General features: G+C 36.6%; 1 protein-coding gene across 1 annotated transcript in view; it reads right to left on the reverse strand.

Annotated features, from left to right (window-relative positions):
• Positions 1 to 12,708, reverse strand: part of LOC136246376 (uncharacterized) — a 103,096-nt gene that overhangs the window by 10,940 nt on the left and 79,448 nt on the right. The window contains exons 24-30 of the mRNA XM_066037771.1: positions 6,399 to 6,469; positions 5,936 to 6,071; positions 5,227 to 5,318; positions 4,974 to 5,085; positions 4,417 to 4,573; positions 2,387 to 2,468; positions 448 to 514 (exon numbers count right to left, since the gene is read on the reverse strand). Of these exons, the coding sequence (XP_065893843.1) occupies positions 448 to 514; positions 2,387 to 2,468; positions 4,417 to 4,573; positions 4,974 to 5,085; positions 5,227 to 5,318; positions 5,936 to 6,071; positions 6,399 to 6,469 (717 nt within the window). The remainder of the gene's footprint in view (positions 1 to 447; positions 515 to 2,386; positions 2,469 to 4,416; positions 4,574 to 4,973; positions 5,086 to 5,226; positions 5,319 to 5,935; positions 6,072 to 6,398; positions 6,470 to 12,708) is intronic.

A 12,708-nucleotide genomic window follows, 5' to 3' on the forward strand; every position in this document is an offset into this window, starting at 1 on the left:
ATTAGGATAACAAGCACCAGAACTGTATGGAGTGAATACCTTCTACAAAGCAAGGGTGGTTTAACAGGCTATGGAGTGGGGGGAATTTTAGCAATGAAACTGTTTGACCAATAACAGACATGGATGCCATTCTGGTGGAATACCATGAAAAGTATTCTGACTCTGAATTAGTATTGACGTACTGTGTTATACGTCAGTACCGAATTACATATATAAATTGTGACTGTCCTACACTATTAAAGTGGTTTGACTGTTCTAAGAGAAGTTGACTTCTCTATTAGAGTACATAGTTTGATATTTTGTTACAAGTGTTGACAAAATAAAAGTGAAGGGTAGTAGGACATGGTCCTTCTGTCCACTGTGCTATTGCCTATGCCTCCTAGACTGGTTGTCTGCTAGTATACACAGACAATCTATGGATAATCCTTACAAGTCACACATACTAACCACTATTATCAAGATCACAGGAGCAGCAAATGCCCAAATAGCACCATCTTCATCTGAAATCCAACACCTAAAGTATTGTAATGCACATTTATTTACAGTATTTGGTACTGCAACACATATTAATTTAACTTTAAACATTATAAATTTAAAAATGAAGTAGGGATCCAAGCAATAAAAGTAGCGAAACAAGAGATAAATGATGGTATTATAGCATAGCTTGGTGGGAAAATCCCTACATTGGCATGTTGTAACAATGATTTCATTCAATGGGATCTTCCCACCTAGCTATACTGTAATACTACCAATCATTTCTTGTTTCACTACTTCATATTACTTAGATCCCTACTTCATTTTAAAATTTTAGATTGTTTGGGTTAGTTTGTTATTGCATACAGCTATACACATGTGACTGTTCTATTAGTGTGACTGTTGTATTTCAAGTCACCTTTCACTATTTCATTGTGCCAGTATACAGATAGGCCAATAATAATAATTATGGTATGTCGTTATGATAGAGATTGTCAAGAGGTATGGTGTTGGTGCTTGATCATTATAAATTAACCAAGATCGCATTAATAGGTGTGGTATTTAACTTATCATGAAGTTACAGATATCTACCAAGTATAGGCATTTCAATAAGTTTGCAACATCTGCTCAAGGAAAGTGATGATAGGAAAAATTAATGCCTCAATATGGTTTCATTGCATGGAGAAGAAAGAAGACTAGCCTGATTGAAGATAAAGGAAAGACAAGGTGCAGAGGGTACACACTCGTTGGAACCCCAAAAGGCACATCCCACTGGATAGTTGTTATTGTGATGTAAAATGGCGGCCGTGTGCTGCTTCGTTTGGCTTCCAGTCTTGTGGCTGTGGTCAGGCAGGCCGGCAGGCAAGCAGGCAGGCAGATAGGCTATCAGTGAAGCAGGCAGGTAGGCAGTCAGAATAAAATCCAAATTTTATTTAAAATTCTATATATTAGCCTATTCTTGTTTTTAATTTAATATTTGATGTTACATGTAGATGGACTAATGTTATTCCATAAAGGTAATTTTCATAGCGTAAGATGTTGCTAGGATGATTTTGAAGGATCCCCACTAGTACTGTTTGATACAAGCAACAGTACATATGGACATACTGTAGCTACTGTACATGTAGTTTAGATATAAATTGTTTTGTGACTTTCTATGAATCTTTAAACAGCAATGAATTAATTTCTGATTTCTTAGAGCCAAATTTGCCAACTTTATAAGATATATACTTAGTATTTACTTATTTGATACTGGGCAGGTAACACTGATGATGTTGTCCAGGAGACTAGCTTTATCCCAGACAATTACAAGAAAATCAAACAATCTTACTACAAATAATTGCTAAGATAAGTACTGATTAATCATAACAAGTGTCTATGTATTTGATCATGAAATAAACTGATTGATCTTGACTATATGACATGTTGATCTTGACTATATGACATGTTGATCTTTACTCTATGACATGTGAAGGTAAGGCATGTCATTTGTTGATGGTTCAACGAAGAAAACTGTTCATGTAGGAGTTTGCTCTGACTTTGGTAAAAATAATAATAAGTCTGCTAGTGGTGAATCCTTGTTGCTGTTGTCGAATACCTGTAAAAGTAGTATGGAATTTTCATGGCTGTAAGATTATTGATAGGTATTGTAGGCGCATCATTTTATGATGGTATTGCAAGATAGGCCAGCTGAGATTTTATACTTTGTATCTTTTAGAGAATTGTCAGCTACTGTAAGACAGATGTACTGTACAATTAATATATTGCCAGTAGCAAAATGACCAAACTAGATTCAGTAGGCTTTACTAAATGAATCGGCCTTGATATTTGCTTGATCTATTGTACGTATTGTTTATATGAATGTTCAACTGATGTCAAAATGAGACATGTTTCTATTTATTGCTTCACTTACGCTGTTCTTTTTCCATCAGCTGTAATCCCATAGTCATCATAAGACAATCCAGCTGACACTACTACTATCGGTATTGGAAGACCTACAATGTACATTGTGATATATAGTATGTAAGATGAATGTGCACTACCCTATTATGCTTTTAAATAAAATAACTATTATGTTATGCTGCAGGACTTTAACCTATGTAATACTGTATGTGACAGGATTTGCAAAAAAGGGTGTTCCACACACATCCAATTTACCAAATTTGATGACTCATACCTTAAGACTGGAAAGGGCTATTGACTTAACATTTGGACAGTAGTGAGCACCAACATAGTTTAGTGGATAGACAAATTTTCAAGTTAATATGTTCTTTGAGCAGTGCGTTACGTATGGTCTTCCAAGTTCATAGAATTGGATGTGCGTGAAAGACCCCTTTTCACAATCCAGTCACATACGATCCTCAAAATCTTTGCCGTAACATCTAGATACTGTATGTTTTGAAAATAAATACACACTTACAGATATTTGGTTTGTGTGCAGCTGTTTAACAGTAAACACACAATAATTAACCAAGGAAATGTATTTTATTTGACAACCTATTCAAGACACACAGTAGTGTGTCGTAACAGGCGCATCACACAGTGTGTATATTGACAGGAAGAAAAATGTGATTTTCATGCTCACATAGCTTCATGGTTCCTTCTCCAAAGCACACTCTTTTTGCATTATAGCTGTACATAGCAAATTTGATTAAATTTACTCCAGCCATTCATGAGATATCAGCAGCCAAAGTTTAGAATTTTTACTTAGGTTTTTATTTCTTCTTTAAGGGTCTATGGGTGCCTAGATTATTCTTTTCGCACACTCTGCAAAACTTGTTATAAAATGCAAATGAGTAATTTGACTACAGTAGTCACAGATAAAGAATGTATAAGGGTGAATTCGCATACTATGTAAGTATGCAAGGAATCTCATAAGTTTCCATGGAGCTATGTATGATAATTTGCGTAATAGCTACATGGTAAAACATTATATTATGGGAATAACTTGAAATTTTGATATGTGCATAGGCTAGCCGTCATAACAGTGCCTTTTGATGATTATAAAAAAAACAGTTACAGAGTTACAGGCAAAATCCAAACAACTGTAAATTGCAGCATCAAGATTCTCTGATAGAACAGTCACCATAGGGTAAAAATAAGAGTGCATGAAAATGTCGAAAAGAACTTACAGTGTTTGAACCAGGCACCTCTATACCATAAACCCAAATCTTTAGCCACTGCACAGCTGTTCACCTCTACTTAGCTAAAATATACCAAAAGTAAAAGTTTATAAATTTACCAAGGGAACTTTTAGATTGTTCTAGAGCATTCTATATGCATTCTATTAGGATTTCTCAGAAATGTGTACTCTATTAGAGTATTATACTAATATTACCAAAAAGACCATACAATTATAACTTCTGTCTTCAATAATCATTATTGTATCTGTAAGCAGGAAGAAATGTGGATAAAAGCAAACCCCAAAACCAGCCTATGGCTACATGGCTATGGGGCCATGTAGGGTATAAAAAATGACACCCACACAAAACAGCCAAGCTGTGAAAAGGGATACAGCCTTCAGTAATCTGGATGAAAAAGTTGTGAAATCAAAGATGGAAATGATGTTAATGCTAACAAACTTTTAAAATAGCTGTGTTCATTACTATTAACATCACTGCAGCCATTTCTTGGCTGCCATCTTTAATATCACAACTTTTTCACCCAGGCTTTAAAGGCTGCACCCATTTTCACAGTTTGGTATGCTACAATAAAACATCCATGTCAACTTAGCAATCATTTATATTGAGCAGTGTTCATTAAACTCAAAAGTTACAACCCAACTTGTATTATTTGGTTTAACTAATTGTTCATCAAATTACTTTGAAGGAAACACCACATAACTACAGTATGTCATCAGATCATATGTTAAGTAGGTCTGGCTGGTAGCAACTGAATGTGTATTATTATGATACATGCATAAAAGGTGCAGTATAATCTTACCCCATCCAAGCAATAAGAAGAAGTACATGCGTTGGAAGAACCCATGATAAATCACTTTCACAAACATCACCAAAATGATGATCCCTTCACACAATGTCCAACAAAAAACAGCCAGAAAGAAGTAGTGTAGTAGTACTGTGACCACTATACAGCTTTCCTATAGAATGAATGCAAAAGTACTTTACATGTAACATTCAAGCTACCACAAATAGTACAGCATGTTGTAGTTGATTTTTAATACATATCGTAATGCTTTATATCATAGTATAGTAACATCACAAACAATTGTATTGTGGAAACTTTTATATGTGCCTTGGATTGGATTTCACATCTTTTTTCACCATAGCCTTTTTGAGGGCCGCACTCTTTTTTTTACAGCTTGGCTGTTTTGGATTAGATAGTATGTTTTGTGTAGGGACTAGCCTATTATGCTCAAAATTTTATATGTGCAGTGTGACAATGTATTGTTGACCAGCTCTTAGTAAACAAAACTTAAGCTTTTATGACCAATACTTTCATTTAGCAAAGTGGTACATGCAATACAGGCTGTAGCTTACTTTATTGTCCTTAGCTGTTTCTATTCCACTAACAAATGTTAACAGGGCTAACAAAAGAGCAACTGAGAGGTTTAGATGAAGTCTGCTATGCTTTGATTTGAATGCAGTTTTTCTGTAATGGGACAAGTACACAGTAACACAAATAACAGACATTTAAATCTTAATGGTTTATTATACAAGCAAGCATAAATATGTATACAATCTAAACACTGTCAAATTAACATTGTAAAATGTACATTAGTTGATTATTCACCTAAAAGAGATGATTGTTGTAATGGTCACCAGTAGACACACAATAGACACTCCACAGCCAACATAACTGACAATGCGAAGTTCAGGGGTTGTCTACAAAAAAGTTGCATAACACATACATACTGTATGAATACACACATGTCAAACAGCATACCACTTACAGTAATACAGTTTTCTTTAAATACATTATTTTATGCATTCGTTAAAGCACAGCTGTAAGTACTATGCAAAAATAGAGCATAGGTGCATGGATGAGTGCTTCAATATAGCAATAGCAAAACAGCACTTTAAATTGCTTATGAAGCTTTCCTTGTAGACTAAAATCCAACACATAGAGCATACTATCGTGGCACATATTGCATGGTTTGTACTGTTTGTACACCTTTGCACATTCACAGCACTAGTCATGTGCAAGTTATGGCTGTAATGTACAACAAAAAGTTTGATTACAGTGGGTGAATTCAGTATACTTTGCCATTAATAGTTCAGTTCTGGTACTATGTTTAACTGTCCTGGTGACAACTAACTGCTGATTTTGATTGCTGTCATAACAAACAGTAGTCTATTGTGTTACTAGTTTGCATGCATAGTAAGTAGTATCAATAAAGCACGGCCTTTCATCTGACTTTGTCTATGCAAAGCAGTTGAGTTGTTCACATATTATCATCATTCATGTATATACTACATGTATGTACTTATTGTTCCATTACCTCAGTTGCCTCACTACTAGCACTGACTAATACAGAGAAACTGGTCAAGTGTGTACTATTACATATCACTGCTGGTGGACCAGGGTCATCATCTTGTATTATACCATCCATGGACCATCCACCTCTGGTTTGGTTACTGTGAAATTTTAAGTGCAAGGCATAATAAGAGACTGGACTGGGGGTGCGAAAATAGGGCATGTGGGCACATGATTTTTGCCTATTTTTTTCAAGCTTTTGTCACTCATAATTTTTTGTACCACTATGCTATGACAATGTAAGTTTTATCTCTTAGTAAGCACTTGATTGGCTTTATGATGCAAGCTACAGAATGCACATATTCAGTTCCAGTCCTGAGATATGACCTGTAGAATTACGGAGTGTAGTTTGTGCCCACATGCCCTGTTTTCACAGGCCCGGTCACAATTATGCAGCCTACGTACATTATCATATCCTATTAACTTACTTTTCAGTTGTCAAATTAAAATCCCAATATACACACTTTGCAGTGATCCTTGTTTTGGTTATATTCTCTGGCTATAAAGACAACAACTGGCTCATATACAATGAATAAAAAATAATACACTAAAAATGTACTGTATCTTATAAGAATCATGGCAATGAAATAAGGATTTTACAATAGTGTGTTGTGTGGCAAAGAAAGCTGGCATGTCACACTGTGGGCATACTGATGGGAAGAAAGCACTGCATTTTCACACATGCATATATAGTTCCATGGTACTTTCTGGATAAACATGAATTTTGTATTATAGCTCCTGGCCACTTTTGCACCTCCCATTACAAAATTGCTATACGTATGCATTTGTGAAATACCAACTCTTAAAAGTTAGACTTAATTATTTGCTTTGTTTTTCTTCATTTTTTTTCTAATATGTAGTTTATTTTTTTTCTTTTTGCACACTTCACAAAAATCAGTATAAAATGTAAATGTGCAACTTGATTGCCACAAAATTTGACATCAAGACACACGGTAGTGTGTCGTGCGGCCCAAGAAGCCGGTGCGCCACACCCGTGAGTATATTGACAGGAAGAACGAAAACGTCATTTTCACACCTTTGTATCTCAGTGATCACTTATCCGATTGGAATCAAGACACATGGTAGTGTGTCGTGCGGCCCAAGAAGCCGGCGCGCCACACCAGTGAGTATATTGACAGGAAGAACGAAAACGTCATTTTCACACCTTTGTATCTCAGTGATCACTTATCCGATTGGAACCAAATTTGCTACACAGTTGTCCGCCAGCCAGGGGAGTCTACATTCCAAATTTGAAGGAAATCGCTCCAGCCATTTCCGAGATACGAGCTGCCAAAGTTTCGTTTTTTTTTCCTTCTTCTTCGTCTTTTCGCACACTTGCAAAAATTGCTATAACAAGCAAACGCGTATTCCGATCGCCATGAAATTTGGCAAGCAGAAAGGGAGTCCAACGGCGAATCCTAGCATCAAATTTGGTACAAATCCGATGAATGGTTCAGGAGTTATGACCAATTATTCGCGTGAAACAAGATCGATTTGTTGTCACGCCTACAGGGTAAACCGCTTCATGGAATGAGTTGACAATTGCTATGTAGATGGAGTAACCATCATAGGAGTGCCTTTTGGTGGTTTGAAAGGAATCGATATAAAGACTATGGAGATATGACACAAAACCCAACCTGTGTCACAATTACGCGATCGATTTTTACGAATTAAAAAGTATTAGTTTTCACGCCTACTAGGCAAACTGCTTAGAGCAATGAGCTGAAAATCGGTGTATAGCTGGAATAATCTTCATAGAAAGTCCTTGCAGTAGTACAGAAGAATCGGATTACAAACCACTGAGTTATGATTCTAAAGCCAACTCCGTGTAGCAAATACGAGATCGAGATACTCTAATAGAACAGTCATCCTAATAGAGCATTCGGCTAATTTATTTACTCCATTATAGAATTTTATTACATCACAAGTTATTCTGTAGGGAGTTCAGCTGCAAACAGTTAATCTTATAGACAGTTCAGCAAGAAGCAAGTCACCATGTGGAGAGTTAAGCAAATATATCACTATAGAGATTCAGAACATTACAAGTCACACTGAAGAAAGTTCAGCTATAAACAAGTCATGCACCCTGTAGAGAATTCAGCTACAATTAAGTCACTCTCTAGAGAATTCAGCTACACAGAATTCAGCTACACACAAGTCACTGTGGAGAGAGTTCAGCTACAAACAAATTACGCTGTAGAGAGATCAGCTACAAATAAAACACTCGGTAGAGTGTTCAGCTACAACAAATCAACCTTTAGAACGACCAGCAATGAACAAATCAACACAAATCTACCTGTAGAGAGATAAGCTAGAAACAAATCACCCTGTAGAGAGTTCAGCTACAAAAAATCACCCTGTAGAGACATCAACTAGAAACTAGACACAATGTAAGGAGTTCAGCTACAAGCAACCACCCTGTAGAGAGTTCAGCTAAAACAAATCAACCTGCAGAGAGATCAGCTACAAACAAATCACCTTATAGAGGGTTCAGCTACAAACAAATTACCTTGTAGAGAGATCGGCTACAAACAAATCAACCTGCAGAGAGATCAGCTACACACAAATCAACTTGTAGAGAGATCAGCTATAAAAAAATCACCCTGTAGAGACATCAGCTAGAAACTAGACACAATGTAAGGAGTTCAGCTACAAGTAAATCACCCTGTAGAGAGTTCAGCTAAAACAAATCAACCTGCAGAGAGATCAGCTACAAACAAATCACCTTATAGAGAGTTCAGCTACAAACAAATTACTCTGTAGAGAGATCAGCTAGAAACTAGACACAATGTAAGGAGTTCAGCTACAAGCAAATCACCCTGAAAGAGTTCAGCTAAAACAAATCAACCTGCAGAGAGATCAGCTACACACAAATCAACTTGTAGAGAGATCAGCTACAAACAAATGACCCTATTGAGAGATCAGCTAGAAACTAGACACAATGTAAGGAGTTCAGCTACAAGCAAATCACCCTGTAGAGAGTTCAGCTACAAACAAGCCAACCTGTAGAGCAATCAGCTAGAAACAAATCACCCTGAAGATATGTCAGCTACAAAAAATCACCCTGTAGAGAAATCAGCTAGAAACAAATCACCCTGAAGAGAGGTCAGCTACAAAAAATCATCTTGTAGAGAGATCAACTACAAACAAAACACTTTGCAGAGAGTTCAGCTACAAACAAATCAACCTTTAGAGCGATCAGCAACAAACAAATCAACCTGTAGAGAGATCAGCTACAAACAAATCAGCTTGTAGAGAGATCAGTTACACACAAATCATCCTGTAGAGAGATAAGCTAGAAACAAATCACCCTGTAGAGAGTTCAGCTAAAACAAATCAATCTACAGAGAGATCAGCTACAAACAAATCACCTTATAGATAGTTCAGCTACAAACAAATTACCTTGTAGAGAGATCGGCTACAAACAAATCACCCTGCAGAGAGATCAGCTACACACAAATCAACTTGTATAGAGATCAGCTACAAACAAATCACCCTGTAGAGAGATCAGCTACAAACTAGACACAATGTAAGGAGTTCAGCTACAAGCAAATCACCCTGTAGAGAGTTCATCTACAAGCAAATTACGCTGTAGAGAGTTCATCTACAAACAAATCAACCTGCAGAGCAATCAGCTAGAAACAAATCACCCTGAAGAGAGCAGTGTTGGGAGTAACGCGTTACTTATGTAACGCGTTACGTAATATTATTACTTTTGTGGTAACAAAGTAATATAACGAAATACGCTATGAAAACAGGTAATATAACGCAAGATACTTTACTTACAAACGTAACGCGTTACCTAAGTAATATAATTACTGTAACGAGTCTAATATGACGTAATATTATTACTAGAAGTAACGAAGTTACTAATCTCGTTAGTAATCCTCTGAGTAACGTCTAACCACAACGAAGTAACGAGGCCTACTGAATGAAGCTTATTCACTAGCTTCTTACTTATAACCAAGATTTGCACATTGTCCAACAACACAATCATGTCACGTGATAAGGTGGTAGTTTCACACGTGACAGCTTAAGGCTGTGGACACAAAGTAATATAATATGTAATATTATTAGTTACTTTATTTTATGGGTAATATGTAACTGTAACTAAATAGTTCTGTTGCAAGTAATATGTAATATGTAACTAGTTATTTTTACAAAGTAACTTGCCCAACACTGGAAGAGAGGTAAGCTACAAAAAATCACACTGTAGAGAGAAACAAATCACCCTGAAGAGAGGTCAGCTACAAACAAAACACTTTGCAGAGAGTTAAGCTACAAACAAATCAACTTTTAGAGTGATCAGCAACAAACAAATCAACCTGCAGAGAGATCAGCTACAAACAAATCAGCTTGTAGAGAGACCAGTTACACACAAATCAACCTGTAGAGAGATAAGCTAGAAACAAATCACCCTGCAGAGAGTTCAGTAACAAGCAAAACACCCTGTAGAACAAAGAAACCACCATGTAGAGAGTTCAGCTGCAAAAAAATCACTTATAGAGAGTGCAGCTACAAACAAATTACCCTGTAGAGAGATCGGCTAGAAACTAGACACAATGTAAGGAGTTCAGCTACAAGTAAATCAGCCTGTAGAGAGTTCAGCTAAAACAAATCAACCTGCAGAGAGATCAGCTACAAACAAATCACCTTATAGACAGTTCAGCTACAAACAAATTACACTGTAGAGAGATCGGCTACAAATTAATCAACCTGCAGAGAGATCAGCTACACACAAATCAACTTGTAGAGAGATCAGCTTCAAACAAATCACCCTGTAGAGAGATCAGCTAGAAACTAGACACAATGTAAGCAGTTCAGCTACAAGCAAATCACCCTTTAGTGAGTTCAGCTATAAACAAATCAACCTGCAGTGAGATCACCTACAAAAAAAGCACCTTGTACAGAGGTCAGCTACAAACAAATTACCCTGTAGAGAGATCGGCTACAAACAAATCAACCTGTAGAAAGATCAGCTACACACAAATCAACGTGTAGAGAGATCAGCTACAAACAAATCACCCTGTAGAGAGATCGGCTAGAAACTAGACACAATGTAAGGAGTTCAGCTACAAGTAAATCACCCTGTAGAGAGTTCAGCTAAAACAAATCAACCTGCAGAGAGATCAGCTACAAACAAATCACCTTATAGACAGTTCAGCTACAAACAAATTACACTGTAGAGAGATCGGCTACAAATTAATCAACCTGCAGAGAGATCAGCTACACACAAATCAACTTGTAGAGAGATCAGCTACAAACAAATCACCCTGTAGAGAGATCAGCTAGAAACTAGACACAATGCAAGGAGTTCAGCTACAAGCAAATCACCCTTTAGTGAGTTCAGCTACAAACAATCAACCTGCATGAGATCACCCACAAAAATGCACCTTGTATAGAGTTCAGTTACAAACAAATTACCCTGTAGAGAGATCAGGTAAAAGAATTCACCTTGTAGAGAGTTCAGCAACAAAGAAACCACCATGTAGAGAGTTCAGCTGCAAAGAAACCATCCTGTATATAGTTCAGCTACATTTCAAGTCACCCAGTAGAGAGATCAGCTGCAAAAAAATATCCTGTGAGGAATAATGGGCATGTAATAAATATATGTATATAATTTGTATAATTACTAATAAAATCAAAAATAATTGAAGTATTACAAATCTTCTTTAAGTTCTTTTCTTCTTCCTGTGGTAAAGAAAAAACACATGGGTTAAAAAAGCCCCCATACAAATACAAAAAGAAGTGATATGTAATCAAAAACAGCCAAGCTGTAAAAAAAGGTGCGGCCCCCAAAAAGGCCATGGTGAAAAAAGATGTGAAATCTAAGGTGGCGGCCAAGAAATGGCTGTGATGGTAGGTTAATGGTTACATTTTAATAACGACAACTCAGGTGAATTTTGTGCCGCACCAAATTCACCTGAATTGTCGTTATTAAAATTTAACCATTAACCTACCATCACAGCCATTTCTTGGCCGCCACATTGGATTTCACATCTTTTTTCACCATGGCCTTTTTGGGGGCTGCACCTTTTTTAACAGTTTGGCTGTTTTTGATTAGATATCACTTCTTTTTGTATTTTTATACTGCAAAGCCGGCCTATGGCTGGCTTTGGGGCTTTTTTAACCCATGTGTTTTTTTCTTTATCACAGGAAGAAGAAAAGAACTTAAAGAAGATTTGTAATACTTCTACATGATGGTTTTTTGTAACTGAACTCTCTACAAGGTAACTTCTTCTAACTGATCTCTCTACAGGGCAATTTGTTTGTAGCTGAATTCTCTACAAGGTGATTTGATTGAGCTGAACTCTCTACATGAGGGTTTCTTTGTAGCTGAACTCTCTATTAGGTACCTTCTTCTAGCTGATCTGACTACAGGGTGACTTGTTTGTGGCTGAATTCCCTACAGAATAACTTGCAGTGTAATATAATTGAGTAAATTATAAACACAGCTGAATGCTTTATTAGGGTGACTGTTCTATTAGAGTATCTAGATCTCGCATTTGCTACATGTAGTTGCCTTTCGAATCATAACTCAGTGGTTTGTAATCCGATTCTTCTGTACTACTGCAAGGACTTTCTATGATGATTATTTCAACTACATACTGATTTTCAGCTCGTTGCTCTAAGCGGTTTGCCTGGTAGACACGAAAACTAATAGTCTTTTCATTCATAAAAATCGATCGCGTAATTTTGACACAGGTTGGGTTTTGTGTCATATCTCCATGGTCTTAA

The sequence above is a fragment of the Dysidea avara genome, chromosome 1 (genome assembly GCF_963678975.1).
Source record: "Dysidea avara chromosome 1, odDysAvar1.4, whole genome shotgun sequence".
Classification (NCBI taxonomy): Eukaryota; Metazoa; Porifera; class Demospongiae; order Dictyoceratida; family Dysideidae; genus Dysidea; species Dysidea avara.